The sequence below is a fragment of the Diadema setosum genome, chromosome 20 (assembly GCF_964275005.1).
Source record: "Diadema setosum chromosome 20, eeDiaSeto1, whole genome shotgun sequence".
Classification (NCBI taxonomy): Eukaryota; Metazoa; Echinodermata; class Echinoidea; order Diadematoida; family Diadematidae; genus Diadema; species Diadema setosum.
This window is the reverse complement of record NC_092704.1, coordinates 33,877,315-33,899,133: the sequence shown is the minus strand read 5'-3', so window position 1 is coordinate 33,899,133 and position 21,819 is coordinate 33,877,315. Positions and strand designations below refer to the sequence as shown.

At 36.4% G+C, this 21,819-nt stretch overlaps 1 protein-coding gene across 1 annotated transcript in view; it reads left to right on the top strand.

Moving 5' to 3' along the window:
* LOC140243784 (cation-dependent mannose-6-phosphate receptor-like) overlaps positions 1-21,265 on the top strand; it is a 36,951-nt gene extending 15,686 nt beyond the window's left edge. The window contains exons 2-8 of the mRNA XM_072323453.1: positions 12,093-12,189; positions 12,981-13,096; positions 14,866-14,953; positions 16,470-16,567; positions 18,247-18,373; positions 19,895-19,964; positions 21,139-21,265. Of these exons, the coding sequence (XP_072179554.1) occupies positions 12,093-12,189; positions 12,981-13,096; positions 14,866-14,953; positions 16,470-16,567; positions 18,247-18,373; positions 19,895-19,963 (595 nt within the window). The 3' untranslated portion in view covers position 19,964; positions 21,139-21,265. The remainder of the gene's footprint in view (positions 1-12,092; positions 12,190-12,980; positions 13,097-14,865; positions 14,954-16,469; positions 16,568-18,246; positions 18,374-19,894; positions 19,965-21,138) is intronic.
* The last annotated feature ends 554 nt before the right edge of the window (positions 21,266-21,819 follow it).

Genomic DNA, 21,819 nt, shown 5'->3' with positions numbered 1-21,819 from the left:
GTGCTCTTCTTTTTCGCTTTCATGATGAAATCTGTTATCCTTGTGCGATGCTCTCAATCTCTCATCTTTGTGTGATTTTCATTCTGTTAAGGGGTAAGAATAATAGATAAATGAAAATAAAGTCATTATTTCAGGCTTTGCTTAAATTCTTTTGCTTTATCCAAGTAATTTACACAATAAAGCAAATTTCTAATCAGGTTGAATAGCAACTGTCATTACACATTGAGCTTCTTATTCAGGGCAGTTCAGAAATTATAAATTTTAAGTCAGTTATAGATAACTATCACTTAATAATTTAGCTGTTGCAGACAATACATGACTTTTTCAAATTTATGAAATTCTTCCGTCGAGATGTTTTCATTGCAACTGATTGACAAATTGCCCTACATCGACGTAAATTAGCACTGAATTGATCAGTGTTTTAGTAGTAGCCATGATAAAAAATCATGGGCGTACATACTCGAGCAGGATTCGAACCTACGACCTCCTGATCACCGGACAGGCGTCATCTCCACTAGACCACCGAGCTTTCGCCCGACAGCAAGTGTTGGTTCTAATCCTTATAGCATGCAGCGGGTACTGCTTTGTTATTCAAATTTATGAAATTCTTCCGTCGAGATGTTTTCATTGCAACTGATTGACAAATTGCCCTACATCGACGTAAATTAGCACTGAATTGATCAGTGTTTTAGTAGTAGCCATGATAAAAAATCATGGGCGTACATACTCGAGCAGGATTCGAACCTACGACCTCCTGATCACCGGACAGGCGTCATCTCCACTAGACCACCGAGCTTTCGCCCGACAGCAAGTGTTGGTTCTAATCCTTATAGCATGCAGCGGGTACTGCTTTGTTATTCAAATTTATGAAATTCTTCCGTCGAGATGTTTTCATTGCAACTGATTGACAAATTGCCCTACATCGACGTAAATTTTTTTTTTTATCATGGCTACTACTAAAACACTGATCAATTCAGTGCTAATTTACGTCGATGTAGGGCAATTTGTCAATCAGTTGCAATGAAAACATCTCGACGGAAGAATTTCATAAATTTGAATAACAAAGCAGTACCCGCTGCATGCTATAAGGATTAGAACCAACACTTGCTGTCGGGCGAAAGCTCGGTGGTCTAGTGGAGATGACGCCTGTCCGGTGATCAGGAGGTCGTAGGTTCGAATCCTGCTCGAGTATGTACGCCCATGATTTTTTATCATGGCTACTACTAAAACACTGATCAATTCAGTGCTAATTTACGTCGATGTAGGGCAATTTGTCAATCAGTTGCAAATACATGACTTTATTTTCACTTTTTTTTTTAAAACCAGATTTAAAGCATTCACATGGAACCGAGTACTGTCCTTCAGCATGTAGCATCATTCCAATTTCAGAAATGCAGCCTATAGGATGAAGAAGAAATAAAGAGAATTATACATTACTTAATGTTGTTAATGACATATTAGACCTACCTGAACCCATATGAACTGGTGGAATGTGCTCTATACTTATACACACCATGATATTGCAACATGTGGTATAATATGATGGGTTCATGATCGTAGGCCATAAAAATGATCCGTTGGCCATATTGCTCTCAATTAAATGCACATTGTAATTAGGAATTGTTCTTTGGTGCTATCTCTGGTACAAGTTGCACTTGTCATAATGATGTGCATCATAACATGCAAATTTTCCAGATATTCAGCTTGATTTTGGATCCTATGTGGTGGCAAATACATGATGATCTGGAGACTGTGTAGTTATGCAAGACACCAGTGTGTTAATATAAGAAAAAAGTGTTGCCATGGTAACCACTCATTTTTGTATCAAATTGAACCATTTAATCTATGAAGGTGAAATTTGGTGTGTATGATGGTCTTTAAGTGTAGTTTTGCAAAATGTCCTTTGTATTTGTATCGGACAATGCGTTGCCATGGTAACCGCATGTTTGTTTTTTTTTTTAATCCTGTGGAGTGAACTTCTTCCACAGTTTTCAAGCAATTGAAACCAAATATGGTAGGCATTATGGCCCTGAGGTATAGATGTGGAACACATAATTTTTGTGTTTGTCACACAAACCGTTGCCATGGTAACCACAAGTTTACCAAAACCTTGCAGATCGAATAACTTTTCAATCATTCAAGCAATTAAAGTCAAATTTTGTATGTATCATGATCTAGAAGTGGAGTTTTGCAAGACACCAATGTGTTACTAGTTTTAAAAGGAAAATGTGTTGCCGTGGTAACCACTCATTTTTGTATTGAAAGTAAACCATTCAAGCTGTGAAGGTCAAATTTGGTGTGTATGATGGTCTTTAAGTGTAGTGATGCTGGGGGAAAGCATGTTTCCATTTGCTGTATGTTTTATACTCAGTGTCAACTCTGTAATTGTACAGTAAACTAAAATTATTCTGTTTCCAATTCGACAAGTGCACAAACTTGGTATTAACGTCATTGCCCTCATGACATCACATACTATAAAGCAACACAAGGGGCAGGGGTATTAATCACCTTCAGTGATAATTCTAGTTTTCATTTAATGGATTAAGATTCTCTTTAAATCCTATATGTGCTGCAAAAGACATTGCATTCATGGGTCCCTCTTACGTGCTGAATGCAGATGACTTGTGCTAGACCCTAAGTTTAACCCTACCATGTTGTTAGGTTGCCTATCCTAGTGCTGTTCTGTAGGGAGTAACAATTCTAGTGTTGAAGCTTTTCCTGGGTTCACTGATACTCCTGATACGAGACACCGTGTTTCTTACAAATGTATTTATCACTTGTGTATGACCAGGAAATCTGTATTCGTACGTCCTACTAGGGCTGTTGGACTTCAGCCGCTAAGGTATCTTCGAAACGTACTAGCCCAGAATTCTTCTGTCAGATCATATTCACGGGTTATTCTCACTTTCAGGATCAGAAATTGTAGAACAAGGTGCAGGGACTTCACTCAGCTCAGGATCAGCAGTTCTTGAAATGGTACAATAACTGATAACAACTCAGGATCAATTGACTTTGTGTCATGATCTTCCCATATTTATATTGTCTGGGAGAATCCTAGACACATTTCCAATTTCCAATCATACATCTTCACGGTAAAATAGACCAATCAACATGAAGAAGCATTGCTATCACTTCCTTTTGTCTCTTTACTTTATGCAAAATAGGATTCAATGCTCCTCAGAATTTTACCATGTTCAGTGAGCCAGCCAATCACAGATTGCCTCCAATCATACATCTTCCCAGTAAAATAGACCAATCAACATGAAGAAGCATTGCTATCACTTCCTTTTGTCTCTTTACTTTATGCAAAATAGGATTCACTGCTCCTCAAAAATTTTAACTGCTCAGTGAGCCAGCCAATCACAGCTTTTCTCCAATCATACATCTTCCCGGTTTTAAGAATAGACCAATCAACATGAAGAAGCATTGCTATCGCTTGCATTTGACTCTATTGTATGCAAAATAGGATTCAATGTTCCTCAGAATTTTACCATGTTCAGTGAGCCAGCCAATCACAGATTGCCTCCAATCACACATCTTCCCGGTGAAACACACCGATCAACATGAAGAAGCATTGTGCCCTAATTTGGCAAAAAGAAGCAAGTGACATTTTTATGAATATTGACTTTTTTTATTGATTTGGCATATATTTAAGGCATGCTCTATTTACCTGAAAAATCCAAAAGTTATAAAGATATTTGGGTTGCAAAAGGAAGCAAGTGCAGAGTAATTGCATGAAAAGAATTTGCAAAAGGAAGCAAGTAAGAACCTCATGACATGATTGTTGCTTGCCTCCCTCTGCCAAATCATTTATATTTACACACAATCTAAAATACTGTGAAAGTGGATATTTTCACGCGACTAATTTTTCGCGCTTGGCCGGGTGAGAAGAGTTTCGCATGTTTTTAATTCCGCGGAATCAAGGCATCACGCACAGGAACATATGACAAGCAAAAATATTTGTGTGCTTTTATTTTCGCGCTAGTTTCTGATTGCGCGAAATGCGCGAAAATTTCCACTTTATAGTACTTTGGCAAAAGGGAGCAAGTAACATCCTTCTGATATGATTGTCACTTGCTTCCTTTGCCAATCTTCTTAAATGTTTGCTACAAATCTACAATATTTTGGCAAAAGGAAGCAAGTAACATTCTCATGATATGATTGTCACTTGCTTCCTTTTGCCAGATTTGTCATGTTTGCTAAAAATCTGAAATACTTTGGCAAAAGGAAGCCAGTTACAACCTCATGATATGATTGTCATTTGCTTCCTTTTGACGAATAATTTATATTTGCACACAATCTAAAATACTTTGGCAAAAGGAAGCAAGTGACATCCTTATGATATGATTGTCACTTGCTTCCTTTTGCCATTTTTTTTTATATTTGCTACAAATCTATAATACTTTGGCAAAAGGAAGCAAGAAACATACAGCTGTACTCATGATATGATTGTCACATGCTTCCTTTTGCCAGATTTTTCATGTTTGCTACAAATCTATAATACTTTGGCAACAGGAAGCAAGTTACATAATAATGAGATTCTATGGGAATATCAAATTCTTTGAACTGTCATGAATGCATCGCTATATGACTTGCATGAATACCGACATTATTTCTCATCACAAATTTCCATGCTGAAGGGCCTACCCAAAAACTTATTTTCTTCATTTGTACATGTAGCATTTTTGTACCCGATGTCACTTGCTTCCTTTTGCCAAAGTAGGGCAGCATTGCTATCACTTGCATTTGTCTCTTTATCTTATGCAAAGTAGGATTCAATACTCCCCAGAATTTTACCATGTTCACTTAGCCAGCCAATCACAGCTTTCACCCAATCATACATTTTATCGGTAAAATAGACCAATGCAAGTGATAGCAATGCTTCTTTGTGTTTATTATACAAATGATGCACAGGATAGAGTGTGTTAGTGAAGGTGCGGCGCGCTCGAGAGTATTGACAATGGTTCGACATGCACGAGGCTCAGCCGAGTGCATGTTTGCAACCGTTGTCAATACTAGAGAGAGCGCCGCACCTTCACTAACGCCACGAAATAATCCTGTGCATCATTTGTTTTATAAAATGGGTCGAAAACTAATAGCATTATTCACGTACCTTTGTGGGTCAATACCAGTCAGCTACATGTAGCTCTCGCTCAAAAGTCAAGATGTCCGAAGATGTTCGTCTCAAACATTTACGCACGTCGCACTCGGAAATCCCACACATAAGTACTGTACGTACGTATAAGAGTATACGTACGCCACGTACTGTTATGCACAAGAAAGGCCGTCGGCTGTTATGGCAGCCCGCGGCCCGAACTAGAAGTTGTTTACAGGATTGACAGCGCGTATAGTAGCGCCTGACGCACTTGTAACAACTGATTGAGTGCGCACTGCTTGTGTAAACATTGTGACGTACGTCAGGCCAGGGATGTGGAAGAGAGACTCTTCTTAGTGCATACCTGAAGAAATTAATGCACGCACACGTGACTCATTTCAGCGCTTCCAATTGGCTACATTCGTGAACCCATTTTATAATGGTCTATAACCGGGAAGATGTGTGATTGGCTGGCTCACTGGACATGGTAAAATTCTGAGGAACATTGAATCCTACTTTGCATACAATAGAGTCAAATGCAAGTGATAGCAATGCTTCTTCATGTTGATTGGTCTATTTAACCGGGAAGATGTATGATTGGAGAAAAGCTGTGATTGGCTGGCTCACTGAGCAGTTAAAATTTTTGAGGAGCAGTGAATCCTATTTTGCATAAAGTAAAGAGACAAAAGGAAGTGATAGCAATGCTTCTTCATGTTGATTGGTCTATTTTACTGGGAAGATGTATGATTGGAGGCAATCTGTGATTGGCTGGCTCACTGAGCAGTTAAAATTTTTGAGGAGCAGTGAATCCTATTTTGCATATTAAGAGACAAATGCAAGTGATAGCAATGCCTCTTCATGATGATTGGTTAATTTTACCGGGAAGATGTACATGTATGACTGGAAGTTGGAAATGTGTCTAGGATTCTTCCAGACAATATAAATGTGGGAAGATCGTGACACAATATCATTTGATCCTGAGTTGTTATCAGTTGTTACAACGTTGCAAGAACTGCTGATCCTGAGCTGAGTGAAGTCCCTGCACCTTGTTCTACAACTTCTGATCCTGAAAGTGAGTATAACCCGTGAATATGACCTGACAGAAGAATTCTGGGCTAGTACGTTTCGAAGATCGTGGCTGAAGTCCACCAACCCTAGTAGGACGTACGAATACAGATTTCCTGGTCATACATAAGTGATAAATAAGAAACATGGTGCCTAGTATTAGGAGTGTGAGTGAACCGAGGAAAAGCTTCAACACTAGAATTGTTATTCCGTACAGAACGGCACTAGGATAGGCAACCTAACAACATGGTAGGGTTAAACTTAGGGTCTAGCAAAAGTCATTTGCACTCAGCATGTAAGAGGCAGCACCCATGAATGCAATGTCTTTTGCAGCACATATAGGATTTAAAGAGAATCTTAATCCATTAAATGAAAAAAACAACAACTAGATCTATGAACCATAATTGGATCAGCACATCTATAATAGGGCAAGTCCAAGATAATGTCCCCTCAGATGCTCAAAATTCATCTTGATTTTATCAAAAAGTTATTGATATCATGTTGTAGCCAAAGAGTTAAATCATATATTTCCAGCAAAGAAAATATTGAATTATGCAAATTTATGCAAGAAATATGGCCTTGATTTGCATAAATCAAAAACAAACCTTACGTATGGGACAAATTATAAATATTCATCTAAAATCAGTTGAATTTGTCCTTGACCTAGTTCCTTTATGGACATGACCCCTGTATGAGTTAGTATAATCTGCAATTGGTAAGACAAGGTCAGCACATTAATTATGCAAATTATGCACTTTCCCAGAACATAGTGTCCCATACGTAAGGATTTGAGTATGTTTTTTTAAGTTTTTTCTGAAGATTTGTAACATTGACCAATCATACTTTAGGAAGTTCTAATTTATTCATGTCAACTCCAGATTAGCAAAACTAAATGAGGAAATTTAATTAGTCCTTCATCTTATAACTAATTAAAGTTTGCTTACGTATGGGACAAATGCCTTACGTATGGGACATTACATGCAAAGTGAATGGGAAAACCGCCTTTTGACATGAATGCTATATGTCCTTACATTTGTTTGGTTAATGGTTATCTTTGCACCTACTCTGAAGGAAATGTCTATATATCTGCCTCTCCTACTCAGTTGACCTCAGGGAGAGTGTAAGAACAGCATTATTGAGTCATTCTATGATTAAGAAAGGAAAATAAAGAATATTCATTTATACTTGTATTTTCTTATTTTCATTACAGGCTGTGCAGCTGGTCTTAAATTAACATTCCCCGTTAACATTTTGATATTGGACATTTTCTTAATTCAGTTATCATTTTCAACTTTACCTCTCTACAAAATGACTTTGTCCAAGAATGGGATTCTCTGAGTGTCATTTTAGGTGCAGTACACTGTTCAGCATGTACCACAGGTTGTACAGCCTCAAAAGCGAAATCAAAACAATTGTGCTTATGGCGCTCATCAATGACAACATTATAGGTCTTACTGAAAAGAAAAATCACTTAAGGTGTGAGCAGGTAACTTTGTCATTACTAGAGTTGATAGCAAAGGAAAAACCCTATGAGAATACTTTTTATTTTGATATGATTGTTAATATTTCAACTGCTCACCCTCAGAATATGTCGTGACTTTAACATCAAGGTCATGAACATGATTTCTGAAAATCCTGTAAAATGAAGACTATAGTTTACATTTGCTATAAACCACAATATCAATACTGGTTCTGTGGTTGGAGTGCTAAAAACACAAATTACACAAACAAATAGGGAATTCAATATTCTTTTCTATTTTGTGTTTGAAGAGACAGATGTGCTCTGAGACACCTTCATCAACTCATACTTACTTTGTACCCCACATCTACACAATTATCAACATACATTGCAATCTGGTAGTGTATGATCAAATGAGGTTATTAGAATTTATTCAAAATTGTAATTTGCAGATCAGTGAGTAACTTAAGTGTTTCAAATCTAGATTTGAATGTGCAAATGATAATCTTTCCTGTATCGCTACACAAGCATGTATGTATGTACAAAGTAACACAAATTTTGTCGTCTTTGGTTTCATAGACACGAAGCCAAGCAATTTGAAAAAAAAAAAAAAACAGCATTGGTACATACATTCTTCTATCTCCTTGAAATCTAAAACTTTCATTAAAATTTGATTGATTTTGCAGTTCAGCTAAAATTCACATGGCAAAACATGATGATTACAGAGCAAAATGAAGTACTCTTGTTGTTGTTGTGTTTTGTGCTGCATTTCAAACAATTATAAAAGCTTTATAAAAACTCAGACAACTTGCAAGGTAAGCCTAGAGCTACTGAAAGTACCCACTTCAAACTGTATTTGCAAATTACACTGTACATGACATTTGATTCTAAAGTTGAAATTATCAAGACTACAAATTAGTTATTGTACATGTACATGTATGCTATATCAAGGTCACAAGCTAGAATTCGCTCATTTTTTTTTTCATTTGATGAAAAAATATTGACTAGAGTAATTACAAATGGGCTAGAAATAGAGTGTCAGTACACTATATCTGTATGTGCAGACATCATGAGGACAGTGTTAATGCATGACGGAATCCAAACTAAGACATTTAATTGTAAATTGGTAATTACTTTTATTTGTTTTATTTTAGCTTTTGCTAGGTACCTGAACCAGGAAAGTACCCACTTAGAAGTCTATTTCCTTTGTTACATGTTGTAGCATGATTTGTGGAACTGAATATGACACTATGGGGAAATTTAAAGTCATTCCCATGAATGCATTTGTGCACTAAAGACAAATGTCCCATACGTAAGTTGAGCCATGTCCCATACGTAAGGTGTACTTTCGTTAATTAAACCAACTTCATGAAAATATGCTTTATTCTTTTGCAGTGAAACTTTGCTGGAAGATACTTCAGTATTGTACCTTTCTTCACTTCCAAACAGAACTTGATCAGTAAGGTACTTTCAGAGAATTTTCAGTTCAAACTTTATTTTGAAAAATCCAGTTTTTCTCTGGTCCCATACGTAAGTTGGCATATTTTTCTTAATAAAACCATTAACCCAAGGTCAAATGACATCAAACTTAAACACAATATTCTTCTCAGGGATACCAGTCCTCCTGATGATAAACAATAAAATCCAAGTGCTCCTTCATTACTTTTCAGAGGTTTGAAATCTCTGAATGTCCCATACGTAAGGTGCGCGATATCTTGGACTTGCCCAATAGCAGATGCTGGTCTGCAGTTTCAGTAGTCTTAGACTCCCTACAGAACAGCACTAGGATTGGCAACCTATAACAACATGGTAGGGTTAAACTTACATGTGTAGGTCTAGCGATAGTCATTTACATTTAGCATGTAATAAGCATCCATGAATGTAATGTCTTAGATTGCAGCACAAACAGGATTTGGAGTAGGCCGAAAGCATAAAAATTAGCAAATGCTTTTGCTAGCAAGCACAAGCAATTTCTTACTGCCCGTAAGCAATTGCTCTGGGACCAAGCATTTGCTTAAAAATGTACATAAAACAGAACTTTTTTTTTTTCTAGCAATTGTCTGTGGTTTTCTAAGTTCTGTAAAAAGAGCTGGAGCTTTTGCTTAACTGGGATGTTTGCTTTTAAACATTTTCTTATTCATAAAAGAAGAGCCAAAGTTCTGCAGGAAAAGCAAAAATTTATGAAGAAATTTCTTCTAAGATACAATATGGAAAGAAACTTTTTTGCTTCAGCAAGGGGAGGGTCCACTGCTTAGCGTACAAAATGTGACTAGAAATGGGTAGGACATCTGACATCTGTGGAAAGCAAGGAGACCTCTCTCCATGTGCAACCTGGCAGATCTAAATTACTTTAAAGGACAAGTTCACCTTCTTTTATAGACATGTGGGTTGAGTGAATGCAGCAATATTAGTAGGAAACATCAGTGAGAGTTTGAGGAAAATTGGACAATCCGTTCAAAAGTTATGAATTTTTGAAGTTTCTGCTCAGCCACGGCTGGATGAAAAGACTAAGTAAGGTTGTGATGTCACATGAGTACAACGATATAAAGAAAGAATAAAGAAAATTCAACATATTTCCATTTTTCTCGCATACCAAAAGAACACTCGACTTCTCTCTTTCAGAAGGCAGCGGGAATAATATTACCCTTAACATATGTCAGTAGCAGGTAGAAGAAATGTGCTCTTTATTCAAAAAGTAAAGTTTTGTGAAATTCTCTCTAAATGTAGTTGTACGCATATGACATCATACACTGTAGTAGTCTTCTCATCCAGCAGTGACTACGCAGATACTTAAAATATTCATAACTTTTGAACGGATTGTCGGATTTTCACCAAACTTTCACTGATGTGTTCTACTAATATTGCTGCATTCTCTCAACCCTAATGTATATGAAGGTGGACTTGTCCTTTAAGAAGCAGTTGGGGAAGTGATGGGAATCAGCCAGTAGGTGTTTGTTCTTGTGTGTGTGTGTGTGTGTGTGTGTACATTGTATGCATTTATGAATATTACAGCTCTTCTGCAATGTCAGGAAATACACACACCCTTTCATATACATCATGCTATCATACCCACCTTTGTTCTCATGTTCTCACAGGCATGACGTCCTTTTGTTGAAATCGCAAACAATAACTTGTGCAGGGCAATCAAAAGGTTAATTAATTACAGGCAAAAGTTGATGCATATATTATTGATTAAACTATTGCTTGGGCTCAATCTTTTGCTTGACAAGCTTGTAATTGTGCTTGAAGCAATTGCTTGGAAGCAGTTGCTACTTTTATGCAAAATAAAATGACAAGCAGTTTTAAGTGGTATTCTTGTCAAGTATCCTTTGTATAATTTGTAATGTCAGGATTCTATATAGTACTGAAATGTCACTAGTATTTCCATCTTTTTTTGTATGGAATGGCTAAAAATATCCCCATGAAAGATACATATTTGGGGATACAAGATTGAATGTCAAGCATAGAGTCAAAGATAAATTGCTCAAGCTTTTGAAAATGTAGCTGTTTTGTTGAAAATTGTCATAATGCCTTACATTACTAAAACTGGACCTTAAAAATGCACAGCAAGGTCAACCATGAAACTTTTCAAAATTACAAAATAATTGCGCTCTGCAAAGACTTAGTCCACATAAAAATGTAGGTAGTTCAAGGAATGGACCTCTCAACAAATTTATGGTATACCATCAAACATGTGACTGCAATTTCTTGCTAATCTTGTGAAACTGTTGTCTGGTATTTTCAAGATATATTGTATATCTATTGACAGAATAATGCAAATTGGCGGAGGCATACCTGTCGCCAAAGCGACATTTCTAGTTTTTTTTTTTCTCTCTCTCCCTGTATTTCTCCATCATTTGTTACTCTGATTGAGAGAGTGAAGGAGCCAGATTTATTGCAAAATCTATAGCAACATAATGAGGGGAAAAAGTCACATTCGCCTCACAAGTTCAGGGGCATTATGGAAACCAGCATAATCCGGCAATTCAACACAGGGGCTGGCTATAACAATTTCAGCAGAACATCTGCGTACACTTAGCATACAGTAGCAAGTGGGTGGGGAATACTATACAAATATATGTATTATGCCATTTCTGCATGCATCGTAATAAATTTCTGATGAAAAGTTGGTCGACAATTACATGGCATCATTTAGAACCCTAGTACGCTTGTATGTATAATCTGTACACCAATGCTGTAACCTGAAAAATCAAATGGCATTTTAAGATCATTCTGTGCTTGGTCCCTGAAACTCCTATATTGCCTTACTTTGTACCAGGTACATGTACCTGCTCTGGTGATTGACATTCATAGTCACAACTGCTTTGATTCAATGTTTAATTGTTTACTAATCAGTAACAATATAATAAGATGTATGCCCATTTTGCACAGTCTATCATATCTGTATCCCCAAAACTCACAATAAAGAGTAATCATCAAGATTGTTTAGTTTTCTTGATTTTTTTTTTTCAGGTTTCCATATCAGGGTGCAGTTCAGAAACCAGATGACTACGTCTATGCATACAACCCCTGCTACCCATTCACAGATGGAATGTGTACCAATGTGGCTGTGAGTATGATTTACAAGTACATTGTGTAGGCCTGTGTCTCTTCCAATATGGACATGAAGAGTCTGGGTAAATTTTACCTACTCTTGACTTTGGTGCACAGACTGTCATAAATCTGTATTGTTTTTGTTATATCTGATGTTAACAACAAAACGGATATATTGAAACTGATTGACAAATTGACCTACATTGTCGTAAATAAGCACCGATTTGATTAGTATTGTAGTAGTAGTTATGATAAAAAAAAAAAAAAAAAATTATGGGCGTACATACTCAAGCAGAATTTGAACCTATGACCTTCTTATCTTCGGACAGGTGTCATCAGATCACCGAGCTTCGGCCCGACAGCAAGTGTTGGTTCTAATCCTTATAGCATGCAGTGGGTACTGTGTAATTATTCAGTTTCATGAAATTTTTCTGACAAGATGTTTTTATTGCAACTGATTGTCAAATTGCTCCACATCGACGGAAGAATTTCATGAAGCTCTACTTAATAGGGATTCTCCTGCATGGTAATTTGATTTTCTTTGTATTTTTTCTGTATCCTGTCTGTGATTTTGTAATCATATTGTATGCCTTCATAGGCAAAGTTAGCCGTGCTGAAAGATAAATTAGTTTCTATGATCAATCTAGTGATTTCGTAGTATGTACCATGCATAAACTATGTAGGAAAAAAAAATTATTAACATTTTTAGTGAACTGACTTTTTTTTTATTTTTCTTTTTTTTTCAATACTGTATGTATATCCTCTGTTAAAAAAGTATAATTTTCTTTTTGTTTCTTTCTTAATCAGGCATGCCAGAAGAACAAAGGGGGAACCATCTTTTATGATATTGGTGACCCGAACACTCCTGCCTTTTCTGTGGAGAATGGAGACATTGTCATAACGTACACCACTTCTGATGCCAGGCATGTCCTAAACTCCTTAAATTCTTTAAAGGGATAGGTATAGATTTCTTTGAAATAGGGATTCAAGTTTCAACGTTTTGCGAGATGAGAGGAATTAAAGTTTATTAGAAGAAAATCGGTTTTGAAATGGCGGAGATATAAAAAAACAAAGTAAAACAAAGTGGTCCTGATAAAAGGTGCATCCCACCTTTTATTCTGAAGAACCTCTATGTTCGTGGGTATCTCAGGCATTTCAAGTTTTTGATTCCTCTAAAAATTGTGTGCTCTTCAATATTTATTAGTGGGAAAATGAGCAAAGAAAATGGGATTCCATCGGGATTCGAACCCGAGACCTCCGGATGCTAGCCCAGTGCTCTACCAACTGAGCTATAGAAATCCCTAGTTCAGTGTTCGTCCCAGAAACTTGATGCTCGGATGGTCAGAAGCTATAGCAGTGTGTTTGTGTGTGACACACACGCACACACTTAAACCTGGCATAAACCTGAAGGATAATTCAATTTTGGGATATTTAATATTTCATACGAGTGGTTTCTAATTTGTATCTTGCAAAAAGTTAAAACCTGTATTATTATCTCGGCCACAACTGTGAGGGTCATGAGCACATGATATACTGGAAGAGGAATAATTGTGTTCCAGTTTTGTGTACTGATTATTCTTTGAGGTCAAGGAGACACTTCAAGAGATACATTGTAGGGGTTAGGATAGTGATGAATGAATCCCCAGACTCTGCATCTGTGTAGTGTCATTCCATTAGATCTCTTCATCATATTTAATGTCATTCATTGCTCCGTGTATGCCAAGGTAGTATTCTATATTATTGTTTGTAAATCACCACATTTATACCTGATCCCAGCATTGGCCACAAACTTCAGAAGATTAGATTGACTTTTTTTGTGTCAATTGGCAAAGCTTTGTAATTTTTCTTTGTTTATGAACTTTGTCAGTTCAGTCTAAGTTTTCTCCTACTTTACAGGAAACATATTATTACAATTCAGAATTGCCAGTTTGATATGGTTAAGATGCTAATCCCTGCAGCAATATACATGTACCACCAGGATCTTACCACCAGGATTTGATGGGTCATAGAAGAATGTGACCACCCAGCTCATAATGCACAAAAAATCACAGATTAAGATTCTCTTCAATGGACCAAAATGTGTCATTTGGGTTGACAGACTCAAATTTCTAAACTTTGTCTTACCCTGTAAATCTCTTTTATACCTGCTGTGAAAATTTGGCTGTGAAAAATTGAGATGCAAACAGTTTTTTCTGGACCATATTTTTACAGACAGGAGCTGCTTTAATTGGGAAATAGAATGTCGTCATAGATATGCTTGAGTGACTCCGTTTATATCCTCTGTTCTGTTTTTTTCTTCTATGCGCCTGCTTATTTTAATCACTTTTTAAATTGGTTAGGATGGTCCAATTTTACTAAGTTACATATCATTTTAAAGCTTAGAGTTTACTCTTTTAAACTGTGTAGAAGATACAAATTCATTTTGGACTACGCTTTGTGGGTTTTGAGCTGGACGGTCACATAATATTCAAATATTACCATCTTCTGACATCACCCTTCAATCAAACCCATAAATTTATACAGTTTGCTTTTCTGATATAATGGAGTAAGCTGTATCTATCAAGATGTGTCAGAAGACTGCTCCTGCATGGACATGGTTTTGTAGCCCTAGATTCCTTCTTTACTTCTGTCATTGGTGGAGAGCTGCATCACATAGTGTAACATATATCACTTACTGTTATTCTTCCCCCAGAACTTCTAAAGTCTACTTTCATTGTGATGCAAGTGCAAAGAAAAAGGCCACATATATTGTGCAGGGTGAGCTGAGTACAGGAACTTATGTAAGTATGAATGAGGAAGAGTAAATCAAAAAGATTTTTGAAATGCTTAAATGACATCATTGGTTTAGAAATGTAGAAATGCTAAGAAATTCACATTTCACCTCAGTAAAAGAAGATATTAATTTATCACAAGATTTTATCATGTACATTGTCCGAAATGTTCATGTTAGACCTTTTACCATAAAATACAAAATTTGAGCCCTTTTGACGTTTTTCTCTTTGTTTGCTCAGTATGAATGCGTGAGGTGAAACGTGAATAGGAATAGTGATTTTGGTGCATGAATAAGATGTGAAAGACGTCGATTATTCCATTACAAAAGTCATGTCCAGAATTATAGTGCGATTTTGCACAGGGGTTAACTTGAAGTATATTATAAAAAAAAAAACGCAGTGAAGGTATCTTAGTTTGCTGTACATTTGATGACTTACTGTACGTACAGTGGATTTGTGTTGACTCTCTCTTTTATTTCTTTTTTTTTTTTGCCACACTTTGTACACCAGCTTGATAGGGTTTCTGTTTGAACCCCCCCCCCCCCACACTTTTGGTTCAGATTAATTGAGATAAAAAAAATCATATGAATAAACTAACTATGTGTGCCACATGTGCACATCCGACTCGGTGGCTTGCCAGCTTTCCATATTTTGCTCGAAAGTACAACCGTGCAAAATCCGATAAATTGCAGTAATATGCTCAGCCCATTGAAAGCATTTCAGTGCCATAACTCTGTTTTTCAATGAAGTCACAGCAAAGTTTGCAAATTTCTCAACAATTCTGCTCTAGTGCATTTCTATCATATACTCTTGTATAAAAAGTTACATGACTTTGAAAATAAAAACCCAGAATATAAAAGGTGCTCATGCATTGTAGTGTCAGAATAAATGTGGCACACTGGAGGTTTATTCCATGGCCCACAACGAGTTCAAGCCACTGTTTACCATTTGGAGCAGTGACTAAAAATGTTCAAGTTATCACATTTGATGCAAAGAATAATTCAGTTGTATCACAAAACATCGGTCCAGCATATAAATATTTTGCAATAAATCCCCAAATATAAGGAGATACACTGTACTAGTTACTACTAATTTTCTCAATCAACCATAAGTGTAGACGGTTATTCTAGAAACAATTTTGATTAGACTTTTTCTCACGTTTTGTATCTTTAACAATATACACAGTGTACTTAAACATGGATTATACTGATTAACATTTTTACATTGCTTGTTTCTATCCTTAACTCACACTTTAGAACTATTTTGAAGCACTAAAACTTTTTTTTTTTTTTTTTTGGGGGGGGGGGTTCAATTTCATCTGCGAGTGGTAAATGGTGTCTTTAAAGAACAACAAAAACCATGATTTCTTTAGGATTTCACCTTGAGATTGCATAATGTACTTAAATCATTACATGTGCATGGATGCAGTGAAGCAAAGCCTGCCAGGATGATTTGCATTTGATTCAAAAAACAACAACAACTAATTCAAACTGGTGTCTTTCTCTTGGCCCTTGCTTGTCTGCAGACATTTACAATAAATACCTGCCTTGCCTGTGTGAATGATGTAGCTGGATGTATGACAGGCAGCAGTGGACTGACCGCAGGAGGGGTAATATGTATTGTGTAAGTCACGTTCCTATTCTTATTACTCTATCAAATTTATCCCCTCATATGGTAAGTGTGCACATATATATATATATATATATATATATATATACACACACACACACAGACAAAAACACACATATAATGCAAGAGATTGACGTTTACTTGCATATTCCTAAATGTGCCTGGTTGATACCGTTTGCTGACTATTGCTAGTCACCTGTGTGTGATGAAAACCGAAAATGGTATTAAAGCACTTCCTCAAAACCTGTCACATTTACACCTCCATTATGGGAATATATTCATTTGTTGTAAATACTGATCAAAGTATATATTTTCCAAAATATTTCTGCCAGAAATCAGTTTTGTGTGTTTAATAAAAATTACTAGATGTTATGTAGTGGGGGCGCTGTGGCATAGTGGATAAGACTCCTGACTCGAGGACCCGAGTTCGAATCCCACCCAGTGCTTATGTCCTTGGACAAGATGTTTTTACCCACTAAGTCCCTCTCGACCCAGGTGTATAGATGGGTATCTGGTAACGCTAGGGTAATAATGATAGCAGGGCCCTCTGGTAGAGCAGTGGCAACACTGAAGAGGCTACCCTGGGTAAATAAGACATTATCATTATTATTATTATTATTATTATTATTATTATTATTATTATTATTATTATTATTAATGGTATAATTTCAAGGATGTATGAAGAGTTGTTTGAAAAAAATGCAGAACAAATAGAATAAACAAGGCATATACAGTCAAACCTGTGTTAGCGGCCACCTGCCTATAGCGGCCACCTGCTTATAGCGGCCACTGAAAAATCCCCCGCATGAAATTGCTGTATTATAGACCCTTTATACAGCAGCCACCTGCCTAACGCGGCCAGCGGTCATTCATTTTGTATCCCATGGTGAATATCTACCTGCGTATAGTGGCCACAAAAATTTAGCTGAACCATTAAATCAGCCATGAATATGTTGGCTTTAACGTTCATTGCATGAATACTACTGAGTCCTAGCTCAGTCACAATCACGCAGACATGATCGACAAAATTAATGCAGCTCTTCGCCATGAAAAGCCGTCTTACCATTAACTTGACTATATAGATTAGATCTGGGCTTCAGTATTGCTGCCCTGAATAGATGCTACAAAGGCAAAGACAACTCCTAATAACATCTTAGAATTTTACCAAAATGCCGACTAATTAGTGTTGAAATGAATATTAAAGGACAATATGGTACTCGTCTGGGTATTGTTTGTTGTTTACGTCAGCTTCGCATATTATCAATCCCCTCAAACTCACTCGTGAACACCATTCATGCAAACCGGTATGAACCAGAGCAGTTCCTCAGTCCTGAAATGTTATTTTTGAAATAAAAAGAACAGAAGTAGGCAAAAATGAGATTAAAATGAAGTAAATTGTACAACAAAAATCCCCATGATATAGCTGCACATGCAAACTTATTTGTGGTTGCTGTTTTTTCAGAATAACATGCGGTATTTTCTGCTATTATAAAATGCAAGTATTGAAATTCAAAATGGCTACCAACCTGTCTATAGCGGCCACCTGTCTATAGCGATCACTTTTGTTGTTTCCGTTAGGTGGCCGCTATAGACAGGTTTGACTGTACAAAATGAAAAATACAACTCAACCTTTTGTTAGGAACCTTTTTTGCCTCTTATATTCTGTTGTGTAGATTCACCGTACTGGTGGTAGTCTACTTTGTGGGCGGTATTCTCTTCATGAAGTATGTCCGTGGTGCCCAGGGCAAGGAGGTTATTCCAAACTATGACTTCTGGTCAGACTTTCCTGCACTGGTCAAGGTGAGAGAAAGACAGTCTTTGCCCCTTCCTGTTGACCATCCATCCCATTTTCATTTCTCCGGTTAGAGTGGTCAAATAGTGATATGTATGTATTGATTATATATTTCTGGACAGTGTTAAGCTAAAAGTGGAATATCTTTTAATCCCTGTTTTCACTCTGCATATGTTTTGCATATACATGTTTTGTGCCTTTATTTCAACGATTTCAAATTTCTAACATTAAATTATATACACTGAATTTTCAAATGCTCATGGTAAACTTACAAATTTGATTTCATTATTTTTTCTTTTCTTTTCACATGAACAAAGTGATATTGACTGCCATATAGTGAAAGCACATGCACCGGCATTGTATTAGTTTTTAGGTGGTGATATCAATGTAATAGCCATATATTTTTTTCCCAAAAAAAAAAAGAAGAAGAAAAAAAGTAAGAAGTGAATATTCTTTGCCTGCGTTACGTTTGTGTAGCAGGCAAATGTTGTTTGTTTGTTAATGTATTCATGTTTACGCATTCCATCGGAGCCAGAGAATCGGACGTATGAATAGTCCGGAATGCCATGGATGGCTTGTCAGAGTAAGGTTTTTAATGTTGGGCATATAGTGGCGTTAACGTGTGTAGAAAATCATTCTAGCTTGCATCTTCACCATGACCAGTTTAATTTATTTGTAATAATTCGATATTAATGTATGCTCCTTAATTAGCCACAAGGTTTTCCAGAGTTTTTTGCTCATTGAGTTTTATCTCTGGTTTTTTCCTAGTCATCGTGCAAGCCATTCCTTAATATACCAACGTATATGTTTTCATACTTCCCGTTGTGCTTCTGTGAGGTTAAGGAGAGGTGTAAAGGAAATTTTAAAGTGTGAGTTGTGTTTGTAAGATGCTGAAGTTATAGATCAAACTGATATTTTATGAATAGAAATCCTAATCCTAATCATACAGTGAGTGTCGCTATGACAAGCCCTGTCTTTTAAGGTTTACACATTGAAACTTTAAACCTACTACAGAAGTACTCCAATTCAAATTTAATAGTAGTTACATATGTTTTTAGAAAATTTGTGTTTTTTTTATGTTGTGTTGAAGCACATCAGATCCTGTTCATTCGCTGTCTTCCACAGCACTGCAAAAAATACCAGATAGAATAAGCTCTTCTAAGAGTGTACTTTTATTATCAGTAATGGTAGGAAGTATTTTGATGTAATAATGATAATGATAACAATAAACCCCCCAATAGTAATCAATCAATCAATCAACCAATCAATCAATCAATCAAACAAACAAACAAACAAACAATCAGGTATCAGCCAATCAACCAATCAGTCAAACAATCAATCGATCAACCAGTCAATCAGTCAATCAATCAATCAATCAGCCAATCAACCAATCAGTCAAACAATCAATTCATCAATCAATTGATTAATCAATTGATCAATCAATCAATCAATCAATCAATCAATCAATCAATCAATCAATCAATCAAGAAAATTGATACATTGTTACCTGTATATCATTTCGTTTCCAGGATGGTGTCATGCACTTGGTAGGACTATGTCGAGGAGATTCTACATCTGGATATGAGTCCATTAAATAATGTGAGTAGGAAGAGATGATGTATACATTGACTGCAGACTGTAAAGGTGGAAATTTTCACAATGTGGGAATTTTTGTGCAACCAGAAGCTAGCCTGAAAGTAAAAGCATGCGAATAATTTTGCATGTCATATGCTCCAAAATTAAAAACATGTGAAATTCATCTTAGCTGGCTGAGGGCTAAAAACTATCCATGCAAATATAGCCACTTTTGCAGTTTGCTGTACATTATCGTAAAAATGAAAGTGACTGTTTATAAATAATTCAAATTCGAAACTGACATTTATTTCCTTCAGTACCGAATCAGTGCTGTGATAATTTAGTTACAATGAGAATTTATGCACAGTAAAGGAGACAGCACATTTCTCATGCTGACCTTGATTACTTATATCTTTACGTTTAGGACCAACATTTTTTTTTTCTCTCACACACAAAAGGATAATTTGTTCCAAATCTTTCTTATCATTTTCATGGTAGCACTTCAGTGAATAATTTGACTTACGAATGATGCTGTGAGAATTAAAATCATATGGAACTTTTCAGATGATGCTATGTCTTTCAAAGTTATTTGAAGACTGAGGTCTGCTTTTGACCAACCTGTCAAGAAACATTCCATTAAATTTTGTAAATACAGAAATATGACGTTCACCAATATGAAGGGTGTGTGGCATATTCAATTTGACAGTTGACTGCTTTTTGAATGTAACATCACCAAAGTGTATTTGCTATAGTATGAAATCAGAACATCTGATGTACAACTCCAAAATGCTAGATGCCTCTATTTATGTGAAAATGTTCATTTTCTTAGATGATTAGGGGATAGGCCTACTGTTAACAGTTTCTTCTTGTGCCTGATATCCAAATTTGCTTCAAATTTTCATCAATACGTTGCTTTCTTTCTTTGCTTCTGCAGTCAAGCCTATGTTAGCGGCCACCTATTTGTAATGGCCACCTGCCATATGTGGCCACTAAAAATCCCCCCCCCCCACCCTCCGAGAGAAAGACCATGTTAAAAACCCTGGTTTTGGCATCCGCCTGTCTGTAATGGGTACTTTTGGGGGGTACCGTGGGTGACTGTTATCTATAGACTTGTTTGACTGTATTTAGATACATGTATGTTCATTTGATTCCTTTGTTTGTTTGTTTGTTTTTTCCTCCTGGCTTTGCTCTCCTACAGGTTTTCATCTGTACTGCTGCAACTCCCATCGAATCTCAGTACCTGATTGTGCCTTCTTCCATTTTTCTTTTATGTGTAAAATGCTATTAACATTTGAAGGCAGTCGCAAAATTTGCAAAAGTAAAGAAACTTAGCTAAAGCAGTAGTTGGTAATAGGGGAAGTGAGGATTGATGTGATAATCTCCCCCAAAATGATTAATCCTTTCTACGTATAGAGTCTAGAGACCATTCACTGTGTGATAACAGTTTGTACTGTATCTTGACAGAAACAACACTTTATGTTAAAAGTAGAAATTCAGTCACTAACAAAAACTTAATTGGAGCTTACAGCACACTATCTTGTACAATAACTTCTAATAATGATATGAGGTAGTATACACCTAACAATGCCAAGATGACAATATCTATCATGCTAGAACCACCACAGTAATCTGACCAAATGAATGCAGTACGGATAGCGCTAGTTAATATTCTATTAATTTGGCACTAATGGGTGTTGCTGGTCACTGTCATGCAGCCATGTGTCCCTACATGTGTGCCAGCTAGTGGCATCAAGGCACTCGCGAGTTATTGTCACATGTTATTTCAGGGTACATTTACAAAATCAGAACGATGTGCTCAGATGGAAAAAAAAAAAAAAAATTCCTCTGTTCTAAGACTTGCATCGTTATAGAGATTGTT